The sequence below is a fragment of the Mirounga leonina genome, unplaced genomic scaffold (genome assembly GCF_011800145.1).
Source record: "Mirounga leonina isolate KUSES-001 unplaced genomic scaffold, KU_Mleo_1.0 Mir_115, whole genome shotgun sequence".
Lineage (NCBI taxonomy): Eukaryota > Metazoa > Chordata > Mammalia > Carnivora > Phocidae > Mirounga > Mirounga leonina.
Window position 1 is genome coordinate 70,362,335 of NW_023270268.1, and position 20,347 is coordinate 70,382,681.

The 20,347-nt window shown below is 42.4% G+C and overlaps 1 protein-coding gene across 3 annotated transcripts in view; it reads left to right on the top strand.

Moving 5' to 3' along the window:
- Nucleotides 1-20,347, top strand: part of USP13 (ubiquitin specific peptidase 13) — a 127,329-nt gene that overhangs the window by 29,018 nt on the left and 77,964 nt on the right. For all 3 annotated transcript variants that reach the window (XM_034999472.1, XM_034999463.1, XM_034999473.1), the window contains exons 3-6: nt 3,254-3,314; nt 11,588-11,709; nt 17,350-17,492; nt 19,006-19,190. In XM_034999472.1, coding sequence (XP_034855363.1) covers nt 3,254-3,314; nt 11,588-11,709; nt 17,350-17,492; nt 19,006-19,190 — 511 coding nt within the window. The remainder of the gene's footprint in view (nt 1-3,253; nt 3,315-11,587; nt 11,710-17,349; nt 17,493-19,005; nt 19,191-20,347) is intronic.

Below are 20,347 nucleotides of genomic sequence, written 5' to 3' on the forward strand. Positions count from 1 at the left end.
CTTTCATGTTCTCATCATCTCTAGTATCCCTCGCTGGAAGTTCAGCATTGCCGTTGGGTCGATCTTCCTGCTAATCCACTAAAACTACCAGGGCTGCGGTGACCGCTGCGTTGTCTTGCTTGGTGGATATGTTTCAGCCCTGATTTTGCTTGGCTTTTTGAGTATTTGAACTTGCTTCCCTCTTGGAACTGCTCCTCTCCTGCTTTCGTTGGCACCATTCTTTCCTGGCTTCCTCCTGTTTTTTTAGGCTGCCTTTTCTGACTTTGTCTCACTAGCATCTCTTCATTCATTTATTCCTTAAATATCCACACTTCCCAGGTTGCCTTTTGACCATCTTTCTCTGAAAGCTACTCTTCCTCATCAGTGTTGTCCATTTCCTTGTTTAACCACTGTCTCTGAACCGATGACTTCCTAATCAGTGTCTCTCCAGAGCCAAAGATCTGACCATCTGACTCTGATGTGACTTTTCCTACTTGAACACCTCATAGGTACTTCAAGCTCAGTGTGCCCAGACTCAGTGAATAATCCTCTTTCTCAGAGTTGTCCTTCATCTTGAATTCTAGAGACCTAGAAATCTTTTGGATACTTCTTTCATTCCATGGCTGGTTGGTGACCCAAGTCTGGTTATCTGCACCTCCCAAATGGCTCTGAAGTCCATCCTGTCCTCTCCATAGTAATCTTTCCTTCAAACTTGCCTCCTTGCATCCCAACCAGTGTGCATGCTGCCCCCAGAGTGATCTTTTCAGATGCATGTATCTGTGCATCTGTGGGACTCTGAAGCTTAAATCTCTGGTATCTCCCTTTGTTGCAGGTTGAAGTCCAAATTTTTTTTTCTTTTTTTGCATGTGATTACAAGGCCTTCCATAATCTGGCCCCTTCTAGCCTTTCTGACTCTACTTTTACTCCACTAACTTTGTGCTTTAGATATATCAAACCACTTCTTCATGAAATACACTATGATTTCATACCTTTGTACATGCTGTTTGTCTTTTCTCTCTGGGATGTCTCATTCCTCTCATACTTGTATTCCCTGTGGTCAGCATATCCATCTGTCTATCCATCATTTGTCTATCCATCCACCATCCATCCATCCATCCATTTATCTACCTGTTCCTTTCTTCCTTCCTTATTTCCTTCCTTCCTTCATCCATTAATCATCCATCCATTCATACATTCATCCATCATCCATCCATTCACACATTCATCCATCATCCATCCATTCATCATCCATCGATCCATCCATCTGTCCATCCATTCATCTGTTTATTTATCCATCTATCCATCCATCATCCATCCATCCATTGAACAAATACTTGCCGAGCAGTTGCTAAATGCCAGACCTGCTGCTCTTCTTACGTGCCCACAATCTCCACCTCCAGAACTGTCATTTCCTTCTTATGATCCTACCTTTTTCACATATCTCTTAATACTCACCAGAATCTATTGAGCTATTTGTTTATATATATCCTCCCCTACTTTGCTGATGGGCTGCTCAAGGGATGGACCATGTCTTCATCTCCTTTGCAGCCTCAGTGCCATCACAGAGCCTGAGCCATGGGCACACTCATGTTTGCTGACCAAGGAGTTCCCGTTTCTCAAACCCTGTTGATTTCTAGTGGAGACTGAAGCAGGCACAGAGGCGATGGTCTTTGGAAGGAAAACCTAGTGGGTTTTTTTGTTTTTGTTTTTCCTGAAAGGAAGCAAATCTACTCCCAAGTCTAAGGTGTGAATGGCAGAATCAGGGAGAGCCTCGTAGTCTAACAGGTCTTCATGCAGCCCCTCTCCTTCTTTCTCCCTCCACCATCCTGCAGGAATGGAGGAGCCAGTGAGGTTGGAACAATTAAAAGCATGCCATAAACTTTGGTAGAGAGATTTCAAGTGACCTCCAGGACTGCTAAATATGCCTTTGGTACAGGTTTTATTTCATCCCTTTTTTGAGACAGGCACTTGGGGGAGAGGAACAGTGGCTCGGAGACCTTGGAGGAGAGGGATTCCAAGAGAGGGGACAAGAATTTGGCATGAGTATTTGGAGAGACAGGTTTTGAGCTAAAGTGTTCAATCATTTTCACATGCTTAAGATGTAAACTATAAACTTATAGTAGAAGTTGTAAAAACTTAATGTGAGAATCACAAAGATGAGTCAGCCTTCAATGCCAAATAATAAAGTGTGGCAAAGGAGACTTAAGACTGGTAAGGGAACAAACTAAAGCAGCAGCAAGGCCTCGATGCTGCCACAACACGTGGCTACTTGGGAAGATGCTGGGCTTTGACCCTCATGCCATGGTGTGCTGGAAATGTGCTCTTTTCTAATCACCGAGAGGACAAACAGTGTAGAAATACGATTTGGGCCATTTGAAACAAAAAAATTTTTTTTAAATTTTATTTATTTGAGAGAGAGAGCGAGCACAAGAAGGGGGAGCAGCAGAGGGAGAGGGAGAAGCAGACCCCGCTGAGCAGGGAGCCCGATGTGGGGCTCCATCCCAGGACCCTGAGATCATGACCTGAGCTGAAGGCAGACGCTTAACTGACTGAGCCACCCGGGTGCCCGAAACAAAAATTTTTATAATCCTATTTGAGGGTAAAATTTTGTGTGTGTCGGAAGGGTAACGAATTATTTCTTTAGCTTAACCACTTGATGGGCATTTATTTCATTGCTGCCACAGACTTCTACCAGAGGTAGAAAATCCACGAAGCCTCAGATGGCAACTAGCCATTAGTTGGTGCTCCAGAAATGTTCAGGGAGGTTAGACTGAGATTTAATATGACCAAAATATCAGCGACTGCTTATCAGTATTTATTTGCTCTTTCAACAGTGATTGTTGTGCATGCCCAGGACCAAGCACAGGGACCCAGTGGGTAGCAGGGGGATAAGGGAATAAGAGCCTTCTCTCCAGGAGTCACCATCATCTCTCCAGAGTAGTTCCAGCATTGGGCATGGACTCTAGCCTCTTGGGAGTATATGCTGATTCGAAGTTGAAATGTCTAGTTCACCTTGATCCCTGGTTCCTTTCCCTTTCCAGAAGTGCTGTCTTGATAACTTGGTGAAAATAATCAGGTAGAACAATAGCATTGCCCTTCACCTACCTCCATTGACCTGGTCAAGTTCTGGTTTATCCTGGATCTCTAGTCCAGGTTGAGAATTTCATCTTGGCCTTTTGTAAAATCCGAGAACTTGTGAGATGTATTCTCCCCACTCTTTCCCCATTGTCTGTTCTATAGGCTGCATTTTAACAATCTCTTGTTTTCTTTTCAGAAGGTAAGAGGGGCATCTGGTGGAGCTTTACCAAAACGGAGGAATTCCAAGATTTTTTTAGGTAATGTAAATAGTTATCAATAGTGTGCCCAGATTTTCTGTGTGTGTGTATGTGCACATGCTTATTTGATTTGGAATAATAGGTTATTTATTGCTCTACAATTTAATGATAAGAGGAACCCGTTTAACTTGCGATTATCTGCCTCCGCTTTGTGTTTACCTAGTGGCGAAGGATGCTTCTAGCACTCTTAGAGTTGGGTTTAGTGTTCTGAAGCAGTTATACTTACAGTGACTGCAGAGTAATTATGATACTGCTTCTGCTCTCCTTTTTCACTGCCTTGAAAATAGAGACATTATTTCTTTTTTTAATATTAGCCCAGCTGCAGACTTTATTCAGATTTCACCATTTTTTCCCACTAATGTCCTTTTTTTTAGGATCCCATGTTGTATTTAGTTGTCATTTTTTTTTTAATCCTCTCTAATCTTTGATAGTTCCTCAGGGTTTTTTTTTTTTTTTTGTCTTTAATAATCATGACACTTTTCAAGAGTACTGGCTAGTTATTCTGTAGAATGTTCCTCAGTTCAGGTTCGTCTGGTGTTTCCTCCAAAATCTGAGGTAATGCATTTTTGGCAAGAAACCACAGAGGCGATGTGGCCTCCTCAGTGCATGATACTGGGGGGCCTGTGATGCTGAGATGTCTTCATATTGGTGCTGTAACCTTGATCCCTTGGTGAGGTGGTGTTGGCTGGGTTTCTCCACTGTGAAGATACAGTGTAATTAATGAATACTTTGGGAGTAATACTTGGAGACTATGCTAATATCTTGTTTCTCCTCAAAGCTTTGCACACTAATTGTATCATCTGCCTGTGGATCTTGCCTGCAGCAGTGATTACTGTGGTGTGTGCCTAGCAGTGATTTTCTTCTCCCTCATTCAGAAAAGCCAAATGAGTACCAGTTTCTGTATCATGTCATCATGCTCATTTTTCATATTAAACTTCTGAAATGCTTTTGCCAGGAGAAAAAGGGACTTGATAATTTCTGACCAAGCAAGTTTATATCCCTAAATGCCTAGGATTATGGTTTGAAAGAAACTTCAAAATCATTTGCATGTTATGATTTCATTTTGGTAAAAAAAACTATACACATGTGTATGTGTGTATGTATGTGTTTACATGTATGTATACATATGTGTATACATATGTTTACATGTATGTATACATGTATAAGTGAGAGTCCAGAAGAGTCTGAGTGCAAAATATATTCCAGATTGTTAATATTGTAGCTCTTTCCTAGTGATGGGATTGAGGTGATTTTTATTTTCTTCTTTTTGCTTATCTGGTTTAAATTTTTTCTATAACAAACATGTGTTACTGTTGTAATGAAAAGACACATTAATTATTTGAAAAGTTAAGCCATTGGAAACCGTCATGGAGCTGAGTGTCCTTCCTGCTTTGAGTCTCCATTATTGAGTCTCCATTATTCTACACTGGACTTGTGCTTGTTGTTTTCTGTCCTGGTTTTCAGTCGTGGTTTTCTTTATGAGGCTTATCTACAGTTGGTTTTTCCACCCTGGCCAATCTTTCCCACCTCTCTGTGGTCTTTGAACCACAACCCAAATCAACCAACCAAACCCAGACCAGCTCAGAATGGGCCTCAAAGCTGAAATGATTGGGTGCAATCTGATGCTTTGGTTATTAGCCTTGGGCTCCCTTCTATGAATAGAGATGATGTGACTTCTGAATTAAATGGCATCAACATGGCATTTTCAAAGGTGGAAATAATTAAACATTTTGAATTACTGGTGTTATTTTTCATTTTTCTCTTTGGCTGAATGGAGAAGTCAGCTGGCCTCCTGTCCTTTAACCTTTGTGTCTTTTGCCTAAAGACCTTGCAGTTTTTTTTTTTTTATTAAAGATTTTAATTTTATTTATTTATTTGACAGAGAGAGAGACAGCGAGAGAGGGAACACAAGCAAGGGGAGTGGGAGAGGGAGAAGCAGGCTTCCTGCCGAGCAGGGAGCCTGATGTGGGGCTCGAACCCAGGACCCTGGGATCATGACCTGAGCCGAAGGCAGACGCTTAACGACTGAGCCACCCAGGCGCCCCAAAGACCTTTGATTTCTCTAGTGATCACTTTGGTGGTAGAGGATATAGTAAAGTAACTATTTTAAGAATTAATCCAAAAGTAAACACTGAGGTTTTGTGCTTCACACTGTGTGGACCTCTTCCATTGCTTCTTGGGAATGCTAACCTACTGTTCCATTTCTGCCGTCTATTTCTATAGGCTGCCGTCTGTGTTCACTCAACATTCCATATCTTAGAAAACCACAGAACATACCCAAAAGTTACAGTCCAGCAAATATATTCTGTTTGGACTCCACCAGTTTTTAAAAAAATTTAAATGTAAACACCATTGGTACTTTGGGGCTTGCCTCAGGCCCTGTTCCTCTCTATTGTTTGTTACCCAGATACGTCACACATTGATGTTGGCTGCTTCATCCCAGTAAGTATTTGGTTTTGCAAGCCCAGATTTACAGTTCCCTCGATATGATGCTTCATGTCCCCTAGGAGCAGTCACTTTTCTCTGATTACACTGATCACAGCTGTTTTCAAGCTGATGTGGCCTGTACATTCAAGTGAAGTACCATATTAGGCTTAGATCTGGCTTATGCAACAGAAAAGTTAAAATATTGGTGACTTTAAATAAGGTAGATGTTTATTTGTCTCTCATGTAGAGGATATCGGGAAGCAGCAAGTCCAGGCTGATGTGATGGCCTCATGTTCATCAGGATCTAGACTCTTCCCCTCCATCTAGACTGCTTCACCTTCCATCCTGCCGTGTGATTCTAACTTCATGGTCACTACATGGTACAAAATGGCTTCTGGAACTCCCCCCATTACATCGCCATCCCAGAAAGAGCAAAGAGGAAGGGGGGAAGGACAAAAAAAAATACCTAGTCTCCCTGTGGAGTCATCAGCTTCCTTTTGTCAGTCTTCTCACAGATCCCTAAACAACACTTCACTTTACACCTCTCTGGTCAGGACTTGGTCACGTGGTCGTACCTTGTGCTGTACAGGAGACTGGAAAGTACATTAAGTTTATTAACCGGCTTCATTGAGTAAAGTCTGTTTGAGGAAGAAGGGGAGAGTGGCTACTGGGAGGCAGCTTGTAGCCTCTGCCACATACTCCTTCCCTAAAAGGGATGTTGGGGTTGTCTCTTCTTGGAGAGGAAGAGAACTCAGAACTCTCTTGCAGTCTCTTTGTTTCTTTGACTAGAAAGCATTTTTCTCATTGCTATTAAAATGTCATCACGATGCCCATCTTCCCCTCACAAAATAGATGTAGCTGATTAATGCTTTCTCTTGGATAGAAGCTTCTTTTTCCCCAGTCACTTCATGACTTCGTGACCAATTCCTTTTTCACTGGCTCAACAGTGAACATTGAACCCACTGAATCATTCTATATGACCTTCACTATTGATTCTATAAGAGAAACTGAGCTGGTGCTGAATGGCCTACCCAAGTCTCTGGAGCACCATCTTGCCCCTCAACATTCAAGTCACTCTTCCCGATTACCTTGATGTTCATTCAGGTGAAGTCACAGTTATGGATTCTTCCCTCAGCTCTAGCTCTTGCTGGTGTGTGTGTGGGTGTGTGTGTGTGTGTTTAAATCAACAATGACAATTATTAATTTTTAAATCACTTAATTTTATACTTTTTATACTTAGGATTTAAAAAACATTTTTACAACAATGTTTTTTGGACAAAGCTTAAAATTGAAAAGTTATAAGGGGCTCTATAATGAAAAGTAAGTCTTTTTCGCTTCTCTGCCTCCTAGCTTACTTGGTTACTCTCCCCAGAGACAAATAGTATTTTCTATTTGCACATTCTTATATATCTTGTATATTCTTCCAGCCATAGTATAATATATACCATGCTTTTAGACTTTTTTCCTCTAGGCAGTTGGGACCATTAACACTTAGTTTCCAAACTGTGCTCTGAGGCACCCAAGGGTGCGACAGTGAACTCACAGGTGCACCACAGGGTATTTTAACACTTCAAGGGAACAGCAGTGATACTTGAACATTGCATGAACTATTAGCATGGCGTAGTTTTACTATCGGAGAATTCTAAATTCCTTTCAGTGACTTCACCTCTTTGTGGAGCAGATTTTTTGGTGGTTTCTATGGTAAAAGGCAGGTGCCATGTGAAAAATAAATGTGGAACGGGACATGAGGGAGGCCGTGTTCCATTTGATTCAGAAAGAAGCTGTGCAGTGTCCAACAGGGACACACATCCCGTTAGCAAGGGATTGTGGTGATTTAAGAGTGAAATAAAACATTTCTGCCTTTCCATTTATGTATATTATTTTTTTCAAATGGTTACTAAGTCATTAGAACATAAATACTTATTAAGTTGTTTGGACCCAACTACTAAACAAACAGAGCTATTGGGCATTTCTTCTGGCTTAGGGCCGCTGTGCACTGAGGAAGTGGGTAGCTCTGTGTCAATGTTTTTAAGCTAGAGAGGGACACTGTTAGGTTATCTTTTAAAGGATAACTTACACTGATAGGGGAGATTGTGAATTTTTAGACTCAGCTAATACAAAACTTAACTGTTTTATGAGATGGAAGGAGAGAAGGGGGGTGGATATTAGGGAGTCCAGGATCTTCAAAGAAATACCCCAGGACTCGTGATGTGGTTCTGGCCTAATCTTACATATTTTTTACAGTCAAGCTACAAATGTGTATAGATGTGTAAATAACTGCTAAGGCATTTAGTGCAGATCTTTGGTATGTCATTAAAACAGTGTTAAATATTCACATTTTTATTGGCTTCCCCACCTTCCCACCAACTTTCAGAAATAGGAGTAAAGGAGTCAAGTTCTTTCGTGTCTGAATCTCGGACATCGAAGAACCACCACTAAAACTCAGAGAGCTTAGATTTCCACCTTTTTGGTTTTAGCCCTAGCATTCATACTTGATGAGAAATGGGTTGAAAACAGAGCATTTGTGGAAAGTTCTAGGAATGGGCCTGTTCAGGAAACTCAGCTGTATATATAAGGGCCAGAAGGTTCTAGTAAACTCCATTTTGCCACTTCCCTCTGAAGTAGGTCCCAGACCAGGGTCTGTGTTCAAGGAGGTTTGCCCCATACCTTCTTGTGAGGGTAAATGGCTGGTCAGATTTCACGGCATTGGATCAGCCAGATTTCTCTCACCTTGAGCACACAGATTAGTCAATCTGGTCAGGCTGGGGAGAACTCTGAGCTGGGTGTCCGAGTCCTGGTTTGATTTAAGGGTCTTTTCTTCCATGGTGCTGCTTCTCAGCTTAAGTGAGATGCTTTTTGGAAATGGCTGTGGTACCAGCCAATTCTCCCAGGTATCTGAGAGGATCCCTGAAGTTGAATTGGGAAGAGATTATTAAAAACATTTTTTTAAATTTAGAAAAAGAGTCCATTCAGGTACTGCAAGTTAATAGCCATAGTGGAAAGTAGCTGCTGGGAGAGGTTGGGAGGTCCTAGTCCTACTGGTCCCTAGGGTATAATTTCTCTGTAGGTTCCTCAACTAGATATTTTTGGGGTGGTAAGACTCTAATTAGGGAAATTTAGAACTTACAGATTTATACTTAGGATTGTGAGGTCATATATATTTAGGAGAAATCTTAGATTTGTCCCTTAAAACCAGAGCGTAACTTACTTCTGTGACTTTTCCTTAATTTGGATAAAGATGTTTGGGAAGGATCACGGTCCCCTTCTACCCCATTGAATCAAAAATAAAAATAAAAGCAACTATAGATGGAGTATAAAGAAGCCCAACAAAGTTCTTGCTTTTTTACACAACAGCAGTTGTGCTTATTTTTAAGCACATACCTGTTACCAATTAAAAAACCCCCAAACCCACAACCACCCTTTGGAGAATGCTGCTTTGCTGTTGTCCCTAGCATATTGGGGTTTTTAAGTTCTTGAGGTCTCCTTTCATTGATACTTAGTGCGTGAGTGATGTGTGCTGGGTACTGTGCGGGGGCTGGGCATATGCAAGGTGAACAAGATCCGTTTCCTGCACCGACAGTTTACAGTCTAGAAGCCTTTGAAGTTCATATGTTCTCCATCCTGAGATCACAGAGCAGGATCCCTGGGACGAGCCAAAGGGAGGGGAGGGCACTTGTGATTATGTTGGTTGTCAGGAGTGTAGGGAAGGGGGTGATGGTGGTGATGGTGGCCGCTCTCTATGGAGCCCCAACACCTGCCAGATCCTGTACCAGATGCCTTAAAACCTTATCTTGTCTAATCCTCGCAGCAATCTTGTGGGGGCAGATATTATTCATAGCGTGCTCCTGAGGAAAGTAAACTCGGAAAGACCTTGCCCAGGGTTGCATAGTTAGTAAATGACAGAGCGGGATTTTTTTAGACATAGTTTATCATTGTGTCTGGCCAGGTAAGACTTGACTTAGTATTAAGTGAGTGTGTTTTCTGTGGACAAGAGAAGCTGAGATAATATGTAATATGAGCCGAATCTGTACACAAAAACAAGAGTTGTACTTCCGTTCCTTAAACTTGTTATAAAAGATATAATAAAAATTTAAGACTAGAAAAATGCTCACACACTCACTATTTTCATTTGGTCGGATTTCCTTCTGTTTCTCATCTATGAGCATAACTTTTACAAAGTTGTCTTTACAGTGAAGATGAATTTTGTATTTTTAACATTGACATAGCATAAATATTTCCATGTTTCTACATAATCTAAATAAGTATCATTTAAATAATACTCTACTGGGTTGAACACCATTCTCATTGAACATTTAGGTTCTGATTTTTAAAATTATAGGTATTGGGCCATTCAAATTTTTATGACATATAGAATGTCTGTCTTTATTTGAACCATTTCCTTTAAGTAAATGCCTTTTGTTACTTTTTTTAAAAATTGAAGATCTAATTGCTTTTATTACATGATTCATGAATTGGACAGCATCCCATCTAGCAAATAACGCTTTTAACGACTTCTTAAACTCTTAGAATCATCTTTAACATTGCCTTTTGTCAAACTGACCTATTATGCTATCTAATAATGTTGGCTATTTATTTTGGCATTTCTGATTCTTATTATTTGGAATCTTTTATTAAATTGTTGAGACCGTGTTTTCCTTGTATCTCATTTTCCACTGTCTCCTTTTGAGAATTCAGGAGCAGAACTGTACACAAAAAGATACTAGGTTTTTGGTTGGAGGCAAACAACAAGGTAATAACAGAACCTAGATCCTTTGGTTCTCAGGTGGTTGCTTCGTCTAGGAAAATAACTTTTGTCTGTCTACAGACCTGTGTTTGTGTACCTGTTTATGTGTGATGTGAGTGGAATATGGCTCAATAGCTCCTTGTCACCATAGTTCCAAACATCTAAATATACAAACCTAATCTGGGATGCTGGCATCCATGTGAATGTAAGGCTGACATGTCCATGTAAATATTGTGACAAGACATTTCCTTGAGCCTTCACTTAACCTTCACCAGAGATTAGCCAAGCAAACAGGTGATGACTTGATACACAGCAGGCTAGAGGAGCTCAGTTTTCTTACTGAAAATTCTGCACAGCCTGAGGACAACAGGACTACTTATATTATGGGGTTTTCCCCTCTAATTTATGATACAGTATCTTAATAACTCCTAGAGGGGGATGGGGAGAGAGAGACAGAGACAGAGAGAGAGAGATTGAGATTTTGTTTTTAAATAGTAGCTATCACTTATTGACTACCTATTATGTGCCGGGTCTCTTGTCGACAATTTCTTATTTATTCCTCGTATAAGCTTTGTGAGATAAGAGATATTATCTCCATTCTGCAAATGGGGAAACTAAGGATTAGAGACTTTGTGACTTGCTCAAAGTTACATTAAATTTTGGAGCTGGAATTGAACCTTGGTTTATGTATGCTGAAACCCCGTACTTTCTTCCATATTACAGTGTTGTGAAAAACATTTCAGTCCATTTCTTATGCAGTCAGGAGCCAGGTGCCCAACAGATCAGAATGAACCATTTACTCCTTTAAAAGTCTTTACAAATTGAATATCTAGCACGTGTGTCTATTTTAATTGTAAAGCTGTGTGATCAGTCTCAGTCTTTACACATCTGTCACTTATTCGTAAGTATTCATAACTTAGGAAAGATAGTAGGCCTTTTACTCCTGGTTTGGGGCAGACGGATGGTTGTCAGAGGAGGGAATCGTAAATGTCATGCTCTTGGTTTGTCATTCCTGTGGATCTCTGGCTTTTGCAGTGAGTCCTGCCTTGGTGTAGAATGTTCTCTCTTCACTTCTTGTTCTTTGTTTTTGTTTTTTCCTCAGATCTAGATACTGATGACGATTTAAATAGCGACGATTATGAATATGAAGACGAAGCCAAACTTGTTATATTCCCAGACCACTATGAAATAGCACTGCCAAATATTGAGGAGTTACCAGCCCTGGTCAGTGAGTGTGCACGGCTGCTAGCTAGATGCGCGTGACTCTCTGTGTCAGGTGTGTGTGCGTGTGCGTGTGCGTGTGCATGCACTCGGGGGGTGGGGAAGGCAGGTTGAATGAGAGGAGGAGAAGAACGAGAACGAACATGAGCATATTGCTTCTTCTCTGTGAAAGGGTCTTGCAGGGTGAGGTTTTAGTAGAGTTCGGCCAGATACCCTCTCCTGCGCGTTTTTTTTCCATTGCTGTGTGGGCCTCTAAGTATATAAACATTGGGCTGGTCTCTCCCCTGTGGCCTGGCCTCCCCCACTTCCCCATGGTGGGCTGCCCCCTCCACCACGGTGGGCTGGCCTCCCCTCGGTGGGCTGGCTTCTTGCCCCTTGTAACTCACAGTCTGTCCCTTAGATTTTCACACTGTGCCCCTGAGATGTACAGGGGCTGTTGGAGAGGGGTGTCTTCTGATCAGAGGAATGGCTATATTTTTATCTCTTCTGCATATTAGCCTTCCACGTGAGATTTTGTTTGGGAAAAATAAGGATTTCTCTGCCGAAGCAACAGCAACACGGTTATAAAAATAACTAAACGTTTACAAATCACAGGTCTGCAGGAGCTCCGTGGTAATGTGAGACTCCTTGAAAGTTTTGTTCCTCATGAAGACTAAAACTACTTTCTAGGTTTTAGCGTTTAGATTTAGTGGTGAATTTTTTTTTTCTCTTCCCTTCCCTTGATTTTCGTGGAGCAACATTCACCTTCCTGAATGACATGAAGCTGGGGGTGGCAAGGGAGGTGAGGAAGCCACGTTCTGTTGTACTTTGATCCCGTAAGGAGGCGCGGAGCTCCTATAAGGACCCAAGCATTTTTCCTGTTCTTTCCTCCTGTCCTGTATTGTCTCTCCCACCCCATCCTTCTCTCCTTTGTTCTTTTCCCTTTCTTTTCCTCTTTCCCACTCTGTGCACACCCTGACTTCTCAGAGCCTGGCCCCCGGGAGCAGGAGGGTCAGGGTCCATGGAGTTTAGACATGCTAGCTCCCTTCTTCCCTCCCCGCACTCCCCCAGAACAAAAGCCAGGTGTTTAGGTCTGGGAATCCTCAGGACATTGTGTGACTTTGTATCTACAGCCACCTGCTCACTTGCTTCTGCCAGGAGGGGGGGTGTGTTTGTGCTTGGGGTTCCCATGTCATTAGAGACCAGGTTTCTACCATTCAACCTCTTTTGCCCCTGACCTACTTTCTACCTAAATATAAGACCATAGAAATGAAAATGTTGTGTATTTAGCTACTGTAGCTCTTTCCTCTAATTATTATACGTGACATATCCTTTTTTAGTGCTAAGTGCACAGTGTTTAGCAGTGCATAGAGAATTAAATTACCTCTCCTTTCTCCAGTTCCCTGTGTTGACTCATGTGGCCGTTACCAAGGATAAAATGTATGAGTGGGCAAAATGGTCTTACCTCGTCCCATTACCTGAAATTATATACTAAAGCTTGTATCTCCATGATACTGAGAGTTCTTGCTGCCTGCCCTTGTTTAATATAACTCTTACGTCTGCTGTCAGAAAAGAAATAAAGAAGCACACTGTGAATAAATGTCACGAGAAATGATTTTTCTCTCACTTATGAAGGAGAAGCCTTTATGTGAAAAAGTTAATGGAGCCTTTAAGTGTTTTTTAATTATTCCTATATTCAGAATATAATTCAAAGTGTGAATACTTTTATTTAAATAAAAGTGAAGAGTCATAGAAATCTGAATCCCTCAATATATGTTATAATTTTTAATACGGTCTTTTAGCATCAAGAAATACATAAAAATTTTCTAAAGAAGGAGAGGGAGAATTATTTGAAAGTTGGGGTGGAGAAATTGAAGGAAAAGCTTGGGTTTATCTGATGGTAACTGATAGGATTTATTTATATATCAGGTGCTGGTTCCTATCTTTTCATGCTTCTGCTACATTTTTTGGTGTTTGATATTCTCGTTTTAAGCTTTGAAAGATTTTTTTTATTTATTTACTTACTTATTTATTTATCTGAGAGAGAGTGAGTGAGCAAGTGTGTGTGTGTGTGAGAGAGAGAGAGAGAGCGAGATAGAGACTGAGCAGGGGGAGAGGGAGAAGCAGACTCTCCATTGAGCCGGGAGCGCGACCTGGGGCTTGATCCCAGGACCCTGGGATTATGACCTGAGCCGAAGGCAGACTCTTTTTTTAAGCTTTTAAATAACAAAAATTGTTGAGCCGAAAATCACCCAACCAGAGGACTCTTCCTTCATCTTTTGAGCTTCTCAGCTCAGAAAAAATTCTGTTTCAGATAAGAACTCTGTGGATTCTACCAGAAAGTTAAACCACTTCTCAGTGATGTGGAGTTTGCAGAGACATAGCATTTGGAGCTCAGTAGGGATCTTATGGCCCGAAATCCAACGCCTCATTTTAGACATCAGGAACTCTAGCAATGGTGTGCTTGTAAATATTTAGCAACCAGCTCCCTGGGGGAAAGGCCTGCTTTGTAGTGTTTGGTGATTTCCGTGGTGTAAATATTCCCACCGGGGCTGATTTCAGACTGACAGATGTCTCGAAAGCAGTGTTGAAAAGAGAGTCTACATTAGCATACCATTATATAGAATTCCCGCCAGTCACATAACGTAAACGTAAATAACCTCAGGAGCACACAGAAACTCGTAAAGTGTAGTAGAACAGGAAGTGAAGAGTTTTGAGTGTTTGTTACTTTTTAAAAATATATTTTACTTGGGGCGCCTGGGTGGCTCAGTTGGTTAAGCGACTGCCTTCGGCTCAGGTCATGATCCTGGAGTCCCGGGATCGAGTCCTACACGGGCTCCCTGCTCGGCAGGGAGTCTGCTTCTCCCTCTGACCCTCCTCCCTCTCATGCTCTCTGTCTCTCATTCTCTCTGTCTCAAATAAATAAATAAAATCTTAAAAAAAAAATATATATATATATATTTTACTTGATTGTAAATTTTTATAATTTAATTTTCAGTAATGGCCGTGTTTAACAACCATCTTGCAGAATTCCTTAAAACTTAACAATCAATTCTGTGAGCCAGTTTGAGTCAGTTCCAGAACACTACTGAATTTGAGGCCTATGAGGCCTGGGATGGAGCCAAGACTAGTACCAAGTTTTTTTTTTCTCTTCACTCTAGACAACAAATCCAGGGAAAGGCAATTCATGCCATAATTATAGGATAATAGATCCTGATCTTCAGCTATGATCCATATGAAGGGCCGCTAAGTGATTTCAGATGATACTCTGAAAACACTAGATCAGTATTTCTTAGTGGCCCAGAAATTTGAGGAAATTTTGTTGAGTGTCACCAAGAAGTATATTCAAAGAGAAGAGAGAATATTGTATTCAAATCTTGATCAACATTATTGTGCACTGCGGAGAAGATTCAGAGGAGGACAGAGAAGGGACTGAGATAGTCATTGAAGCAACCAGGAGATTGTAATAACAGACCAGACTGAAAAGCTTGGGATGTGTAGCCCGAGTGCTAAGGCGGCCGAAACCCGGAGGATCAGGAGGGGGTTTGTGGTGACCTCAACCCTGTTTTCTAGGGGCACTTCTGGAAGGAAGTGGGAGATTAACTTTGAAAATTGAAAGGAAAGGCTAATTGTCTAAAAGTGCTTGTGGTGAGAGATGAGTGGGACTATCTCTTTTAAAAGGTGTAAATATATTTATGGATGCCTGGCGTGTCATGGGATGTAAGCTTTCTGAGGGCAGAGACCTCTTCCTTATTCCTGACTGTGCCTTGCTCAGTGCCATCCGTCGGTAGTGCCTTGGAGAGTTTTAAGCTGCAGCAGGAGAGGATGTGATATTCCCAGCAGACCAGTCTGGCTACTGTGCAGAGGAGGGGGCAGGCGTGGGAGAAAGGAACGCGCAAGGAGGCTGCTGTGTGGCCGTCTGGGTGAGCTGTGTTAGTGGCTGGGACCAAGACGAGTGTGACTGAAGTTGAGAAGAGGAAGGTTCCAAACATTCTGGATGCAGCAGTGAGAGCAATTGCTCATGGGCTGGGTGGGCGGGGGACGGCAGCTGAGGGAGCTCCCTTCATGGTCTCTTAATGAGTTCTAGGGCTACCCAGGGGAAAACACTCTGCATGAAGTTCAGCTAATTGTGCAGGATGTTAGGGATGTAGAATACAAACCTTGGTTTAAAAACTTTTTTAAACCATCCAGTGGCTTTTGTTGTATTCAGAGTTGGGCATCCATTGCCACCATCTCCTTGTGGAATATTCTCATCACCCCTTCACCTGTCATCCCTTTCAGCCTCTGGCAATCACTCATCTACTTTCTGTCTCGATGGATTTGCCTATTCTGGACATTTCATATAAATGGAATCATACATTATACATAGTTCTTTGTGGCTGGACTTTTTTACTTAGCGTGTATTTATTTTCAAGGTTCATTCATGTTGTGGCATGTATCAGGACTTCCTTTTTATTGCTGAATAACATTTCATTATGTGGACATAAGACATTTTATTTATCCATTTGTCATTAATGGGCATCGGGGTTGTTTCTGCTTTTTGGCTATTCTAAATAATGTTCTGTGAACATCTGTATGTAAGTTTTTGCATGGGCACATATTTTCATTTTTCTTGGATGTATACCTAGGAGTCAAATTGCTAGGTTATATATACGGTAACTCAGTTTAACCATTTGTGGAACTGCCAAACTGTTTGCCAAAGTGGCTGCCCCATTTTACATTCCCACCAGAATATGTTTTTTTTTTTTAAGATTTTATTTATTTATTTGACAGAGAGAGACACACAGAGAGTGGGAACACAAGCAGGGGGAGTGGGAGAGGGAGAAGCAGGCTTCCCGCTGAGCAGGGAGCCCGATGGGGGACTTGATCCCAGGACCCTGGGATCATGACCTGAGCTGAAGGCAGATGCTTAACGATTGAGCCACCCAGGCGCCCCACACCAGAATATGTTTTTAAAGACAGCTAGAAATAGTTGTTATAGCATTAAGCAAATAGCAAATGTGGTGATATGCATATGTGCCGGATTAATCGAGTTTAGGAGAAAGCAGAGAATTTGCACCCCCTTCCCCTGTGGTCAGTTGGTGCCAAGCTGGACATCACAGATTTGCTCATGATGTTGACTGACCTGGCACAGAGACACCTAGGCATGTCCCCGTCCAGGGTCACATTTGCACCAGATTAAGAAATGGAGCCATGCTGCTTGCATTCCATTCAAATGCCCTTGACCTCATGCCATTGTGTGATGAGTTGAGGATATTGGATATCTGGGTGTATATTTGTTAGGAGGAAAACATACCACTTGGGTAAATCCTAGGCATTCCTATAGCTAATTTCACTCTTGTAAATCATTCACTGAGTACTTTTTACTCTGCTTGCTAAGAAATTGTTAAATCTGACTCATCTGCTTGGGTTTACAGACTGGATTGGGCTCCTTGCTATCTTGTATCATTGTCAATACTGCACACTCTAGGTTAGGGCCAAACCCTAGCTAGATTCATGGAGAAAATGCTGGAATCAGCTAACTAGGATCTTGCTCTTATGGTCACTGCTGTCTGAATTTTCTTGGATCAGGCTGTATTTATTAACGAACTTTTAAACTTCTTTTCTAGAAGTTTCTATTCTCTCAAACTGTTTTTACATATGACATCTGGGTTTGTCTTACAGGTAACAATTGCTTGTGATGCGGTTCTCAGCTCAAAATCTCCATATAGAAAGCAGGACCCAGACACATGGGAAAATGAATTGCCGGTATCCAAATATGCCAATAACCTTACCCAGTTGGACAATGGAGTCAGGATTCCTCCGAGGTGAGTGTCAGATAGCGAAATGGAACTTTACCCCTTAAAACTGGCTAAAGGAATATTTACATTTCTACCCCTTCTCTGAATTGGCAGTTATATATATTTTTACCAGATGCCTATGATTAAAACTAAGCTCAAAATTCTTTCTAAAAGTATCTGTACCTTTGTAGAGGCTGAGCATGGCCAGCCCATACCCCTGAGCTCAACCCCACCCCTTGCCTCTCAGTGGCAAGCACCCGCAGTTCTTTGCTTGAGGGCTTTCTCTGCCTGCTGAGGCCATGCAGGCCTGTGCATGGGACAGTGAGAAATGCCATGGAGTTAATGCTCCCTCCTGTCCTCCTGGAACAGCCCTCAACCAGTGACTGTGGTGTGGGTGGATAAATACCCTGGACCCTGACCCCTCGAGTGGAGGTCCCCAACTGGACTGAGCCCCAGTTGCCCATGGTGGTCGTCTGCTTGTTGACGTACCTGGACTGGCTTCCTGCCCTTTCCAGTCTTCCTTCTCTCCAGTGCTTCCTGGGATCACCTCCTAAACAAGTCATTTACATTCAAACCTTTGTTTCAGAGTCTGCTTCTAGGGGAACACAACTTTTACCAGTCTTTGGTTGTCACCTTTGTGGCTGGAATGTTCTTTGGGCTACATTAGCATCTCCCGTTAGGTCTGTTGTGTGGACAGAGGCAGGTGCTCTAGTCTTGTTCAATATGCCTGTGCTGCCTTCCCATTCTGTGTGGTTGTAGGGGAAGGCAGGCTACTTCTGGGCCTCAGTTTTTCCCTTTGATAGTGGGGTTGGGGATATTGATTTTGAAGGGTGTTGAATAGAATTAGATGATCAAACTTCTGTAGGGTACTTGGCATGTACCTGACATTTAACCTTCAATGAAATTGACATTATTTATACTTCATTCAGAACTGCTGCATAGTAGGATTTTGTTTAAACGAGTTTTACTAGGTGTGTTTAATGCTTTAGAACTTTACATGTTTACGCACATGGGATCCTTCATGTTTTAGACTTATTTGAGCTCTACTGTCCCTCATGTAGGAATTTCAAGGAAATGACCTCCTCTCCTGACCTCAGGTTCTGTCTTTATTATTTATTTGCCAATTTTTTATAAGATTATTTGAGAGAGAGCGAGAGTGAGAGAGAGGCAGAGGGAGAAGCAGACTCCCCGCTGAGCAGGGAGCCCGATGCGGGGTTTGATCCCAGAACCCTGGGATCATGACCTGAGCCGAAGGCGGACACCTGACCGACTGAGCCACCCAGGCGTCCCACTGTGTCAGCTTTCTAAAGTAAAAAAGCCCTGGTGGAGGCAGGCAGGGTACTGATTGGTCCTGCTGCTCTGGGAGGGGCGACATTAACATTCTGAAGGGAGAAGAGGGGGAAGGAAGCACCGGTTTCCTTTGTTTCACTCACCGTTTCCTGTGACCCCCCAGCTTGAGACAGTCCGTTTTCTTGGATGCTAATTTTCTAGCTATGCTTCGTGTTCCAGTGATAGTAACTGCTCTTCACTGACTTTTCAGTGGTTGGAAGTGTGCCAGGTGTGACCTGCGGGAGAACCTCTGGTTGAATCTGACCGATGGCTCCGTGCTGTGTGGGAAGTGGTTCTTCGACAGCTCTGGAGGCAACGGCCACGCGCTGGAGCATTACAGAGACATGGGCTACCCTCTAGCCGTGAAACTGGGAACCATCACTCCTGACGGGGCGGGTGAGTGTGCCCTCACTGACTGTCCAAACTTGCAGTGGCTCCTCTTAGTTGAACCGGTGCCTTCATTCCTAGGTTGGAAGGTGGAGGCTCTGGACACAGCTCAGGTGTGAATCCTGATTCTGCCTCTCGCTGGCAAGTCTTCAAATCCTTCTCAGCTTCAGTTTCCTCATCTTGAGGATGATCGTGGTAGCTCTCTCATAGATCTGTTAATGTGTCTAAAGCATTTAGCCCAGTGCATGCAGTAAGGCCTTAATAAAAGTTAGTGCTACTATTACCTGTTATTACTGTCTTTCTGTATATCTCTTGGCTAAGAGGACAGAGGGGTAGGAACCAGGACTTGTGAAGTGAACAGGGGTAATCAAGTCCACCTTTAGAACTGTAGAGGGAAGCCCTAGAATTCATTATGGGGGTGAGCATCATTTTAGAAACTAATGGAAACATTAAGGAAAGGGATTTTAAAGGAGGTTGTATGTCAGAGTCCCTGACAGCGGCCGGCAGCAAAGGATTAGACTTGGTTCCTACTTGTATTGTCAGCTTCAGAATTGGTTCTCTTTCTTTATGTTCTCACACCGTATGCTCTCAAATGTTAGTTTTTGGCCACGTTTGTACAAAACCTCTACACAAGCCAGGGTGAATCCTACGAATTCCAGAATCTGAAGAGGAAATTCGGGACATGCAGTTGGATGGAGGGTTACAGCACGTCGCTTACAGGTCTTCGCTATGTTGAATGACTGCTGTACAAGGCAACCATCATAAGGCTACAGAGGGAAGGGTTTGTAATATAGGAGTTCTAGTGGGTAAAATTGTAGGGGGAGAATCATTTGAATGTGTCTCCTTTTTTTTTTTTTTTAAGATTTATTTATTTAGAGACAGCGTGCATGCAAGTGTGAGCGTGTGGATGGTGGGGGTGGGGGGGTGGGTTGCAGGCAGAGGGAGAAGGAGAGAGAATCCCAAGCAGACTCCATGCTGAGTATGGAGCCTGGCACAGGGCTTGATCCCACTACCCTGAGATTACAACCTGAGCGGAAACCAAGAGTCAGATGCCTAACTGACTGCGCCATCCAGGCGCCCTGAATGTGCCTCCTTTCTATGTTGTTTTTTGTAGTGCTTTGATAAAACCAATTATTAGAAGTCCAGTTCCTAGAACAACCTAAGAC